This window comes from Pseudomyrmex gracilis, unplaced genomic scaffold, assembly GCF_002006095.1.
Source record: "Pseudomyrmex gracilis isolate BER0280 unplaced genomic scaffold, ASM200609v1 scaffold_3156, whole genome shotgun sequence".
Lineage (NCBI taxonomy): Eukaryota > Metazoa > Arthropoda > Insecta > Hymenoptera > Formicidae > Pseudomyrmex > Pseudomyrmex gracilis.
Genome location: NW_018023740.1, coordinates 6835 through 10384, shown reverse-complemented (window position 1 = coordinate 10384; position 3550 = coordinate 6835). Strand labels below are relative to the sequence as shown.

Genomic DNA, 3550 nt, shown 5'->3' with positions numbered 1-3550 from the left:
GTATTTGAGACTCATTATATAATTGTTCAGCTTGAGTATGCGGTTCAGACAGTGGTGTCAATAAAAAGTGAGAACAAGCGTAGCCACCATCACCGAGTAATAGCGCATTTCCCATCTCGCCATTCATAAATCTTGCACGTATTGTGCTAGCATTAAGAATAGTAGAATCATGGGTGGAACCAGGCCACCGTGCTACTATGTCTACAAATTTTAAAGCACTGTTACAAACAGCTTGCACATTGATACTAAATATTCCTTTTCTATTTCTATATACTTCAGCTTCTTCTCCACCTAAATAAAAGTAAATATATGAAAATACTGTAGATTTATTACTTATCATTTCTAATCTAATACACACCTGGAGATAGTAGTTTGACATGAGTACAGTCAATAGCTCCTATAACTCTAGGGAAACGGGCAATGTTGTAAAACCTTTCTTTTGTGTGCATTAAACTCTGATTAGAATTAGGAAAATGAATATATCGTAAACGTAACGATGCTATTGCTTCTGTAACCTTCTTTATAATCCTGCACATAGTAGATTTGTGAATTCCACCAAAATCACCAATTGCGACTTGAAAGGTTCCAGTTGCATAGAATCTCAAAGTAAGTAATAGTTGATGTAGTGGTGATACAGCATGATTTCTAAAATACCAATATTTCTGAGTATAAATATTTATATTTATTAATATAGTCTCATATAAACATTATAATTGCATAAATATTTTTGCCTATAAAACATCTGCATTACATACAATCATTATATAAAAAATACATACCTGTCAGTCCTGCTTTTTATTCTGTCTTCAATAAGAGTTAAAATCATCTGGACAGTGCGTTTGCGAAACCGAAACCGTCTTACAAATTCTACATTATCGTATTCGTTAAATAAATCTGGACGCGGACGAATTGTATATTGTTTGCGAATCACCACTATTATTTCTTCATCAGATTCTTCATTATCATTATCGTCATCATACAAAAATTGATTTTCGCACAATTCAAAATCCATTGTCAATGTAATAAAGTGAGATTCTAAACATATAATTCGATTGTGGATAACGTAACCTATCTAGCGCATCTCTACTGTTTGCTATTTCTACATAGTTATCTGTTAGATACGCCTTACACGGTACCGAGAGTGCCGTGTAATTTATCTTTTGGTTTTGGGTCATTTATCAGATAGATAAATTTTACCGACACATGGAACAACGCAAATCAGAGTTTTAACCATTAGATAAATTACCCGCTACTTTATCTGAAGGTGGAACAACCGGCCCTTAACCGTTATGTTCAAAAAATTATCTAGCAGAATGGCGTATGGGTATAAAAGGCCCCCTAGCCACTATAAAACCAAACCAAACCAAACCAAAACACTTATCACCGAGCATCATTCCATCGTTGTCGAAATACACACCATATACGTAGTCTATGTCGTTCTCTTTCTTACCACTCAGGATAGCTTTCATATATTGTTGCGCCAACGGATCAAAATGATTTTGAAACATTTTAAGACCCTCCAACGTTTGCATTTGACGTTGAATAGTTGACTCAACCGATTTGTTGGCAGTAGCATCAGTAGCGACGATAGTGTCATTCGATGGAGAATCCCATGTCAATTGTCGTTCGGTTCGTTTTTTCGTCGGAGTAGAAGTCGCCATTGCAGTGTTATATCGTGTGCGCTTTGAATTGTGTAAAATAGAGGACAGTGTTTTGTTCGATGTCTGTGGTCGTTTCCGCTTCGTCTGGGTCTCGTGTGACGTGTCTTCGAGAAACAATGTGTCTGACTTTTTTTGCTTAGTTTCCTTAGTTGCTTAGTATTTTCAGCAGTCTGTTTTAGAGGTTCGATAATAGGTTTAAACTGTCTTTCCAATGCAATTTCTTCTTCTAATTTACCGGTTTTCAGAGCGCGATATTTTTGACGAATGGATTGACTTGTTTTTGCAATCTCCTTTGCTACTTTCTCGCGATCTATAATTTCACTGCTTTTGTCAGGTGAAGCCATGTTGCTTACACCGGTAGAAGAGAGACGATACTTGGTTGATGTCTCAACGATTAACTGTTCGACGGTATCGCGAACTCGTTAAATCCTTTTCTATAGCGACTTCTGTCCAAAGGACTGCTCTTGTTGATCACTAAAATTCCATATTTGTTTTGCCAACATTTGTGACATAATGTACAAAACTTCTCGTACGACATATCCGTATTTACATGATCGTTATACACATGTTTGAGATTGGTACCATCTTGTTTAAAAAGAATTATCAATTTGCGTTGTCACGTATAAGATGCTTTAGTATACTCGCTTACGTCTGACAAAGATAGAAACAGTCGATACTCGAGTGATGACCCATTGCAAAGTATTCTCGTCTCGTATCCTGCTTGTCACATGCCACGTCATCAAAAATAAAAATAGAATTCGGGCTACCAATTTTGTGGCCGGGAGCGCGTTTGGAAAAACGATTAGCTAGAGGCAATCGCGGCATTAATCCATTGAATGCGGCTTGTCGTGAACACGATATAGCTTATTCGCGAAGCAACGAACTCGCTGCTCGACACGTGATAACGCGTGCGGCTGATAACGCACTTGCTGCAAGGGCGCGCGATCGTATTACAGCGGCAGACTCGAGTCTCGGTGAGAGAGCAGCTGCGACCGCCGTGTGGGCGGCTATGATAATAAAAATTAAACTTGGCATGGGCTTGAAAAAGAAAAGCAAGTAAGCAAAAAAGAAGCGAATACTTCCAATTGCTAAACGCGATGGTGTGTTACTGGTCCTACCGCTGTTGGGTGCTCTCGGTGCGCTCGTTGATGGAGCGGCGGGAGTTGCAAAAACGGTAAATGATACGAGAGCTGCACAGCAGCAGCTAGAAGAAATGCAACATAATCGCGCGATGGGATTTATCTGACTCCGTACAGACGGGGACTTTTAAAGAAGAAGAAAAAAACGTTGAAAAAACAGTAAACCTACCTACAGGTATAACAACGAACATACAGTTGGAACAGTTAGCTAAGCGCATGCGTATACCTTTCTTTAGAGGTGTTTTCATGCGTAATACATTACGAACATAGTACATTGTAATGAGAGTGGTATTGTCAATTTGGATGATACAAATGGACCAGGTACTCACTGGGTGGTGTATGCACAGAGAGGAAAGCATGTCATATATTTTGACAGTTACGGCAATCTTCAACCACCGAAAGAGGTGGTGCGTTATCTCAAACATGCCGTGGAGAAAATAGAATATAACTGTACGTCTTATCAACATTACAATCAAAGCAATTGCGGTCAATTATGTTTGCAATTTCTTCAAACGGTTTGATAAGCTATATTTCTTTATAATAGTGTGCTATCAAACTTCAATACGCATTTGATAACATGTCACTGACGTTCACATTTACCGGTAAAAGTAGCATCCTTGCGGTCAGCTACTTTCCCACCATTGATTTAAGTGACGGTGATTACGAGCTTGGACTAACAGATTTTGAAACATATCATACGATACCGAATGTGACTTCGTCAAACAACAAATTTTATTACGATACGGATAA

At 38.4% G+C, this 3550-nt stretch overlaps 1 protein-coding gene across 1 annotated transcript; it reads right to left on the bottom strand.

Moving 5' to 3' along the window:
* Nucleotides 1-4: 4 nt before the first annotated feature.
* Nucleotides 5-1287, bottom strand: LOC109863098 (putative nuclease HARBI1; the record flags this gene model as incomplete). The annotated part of the gene is made up of 3 exons (XM_020443286.1): nt 780-1287; nt 359-645; nt 5-291 (listed from the first exon to the last, which is right to left on the bottom strand). Coding segments are annotated over exons 1-3 (807 nt in total), but the record flags the coding sequence as incomplete, so codon positions are not given.
* Between the last annotated feature and the right edge of the window lie 2263 nt (nt 1288-3550).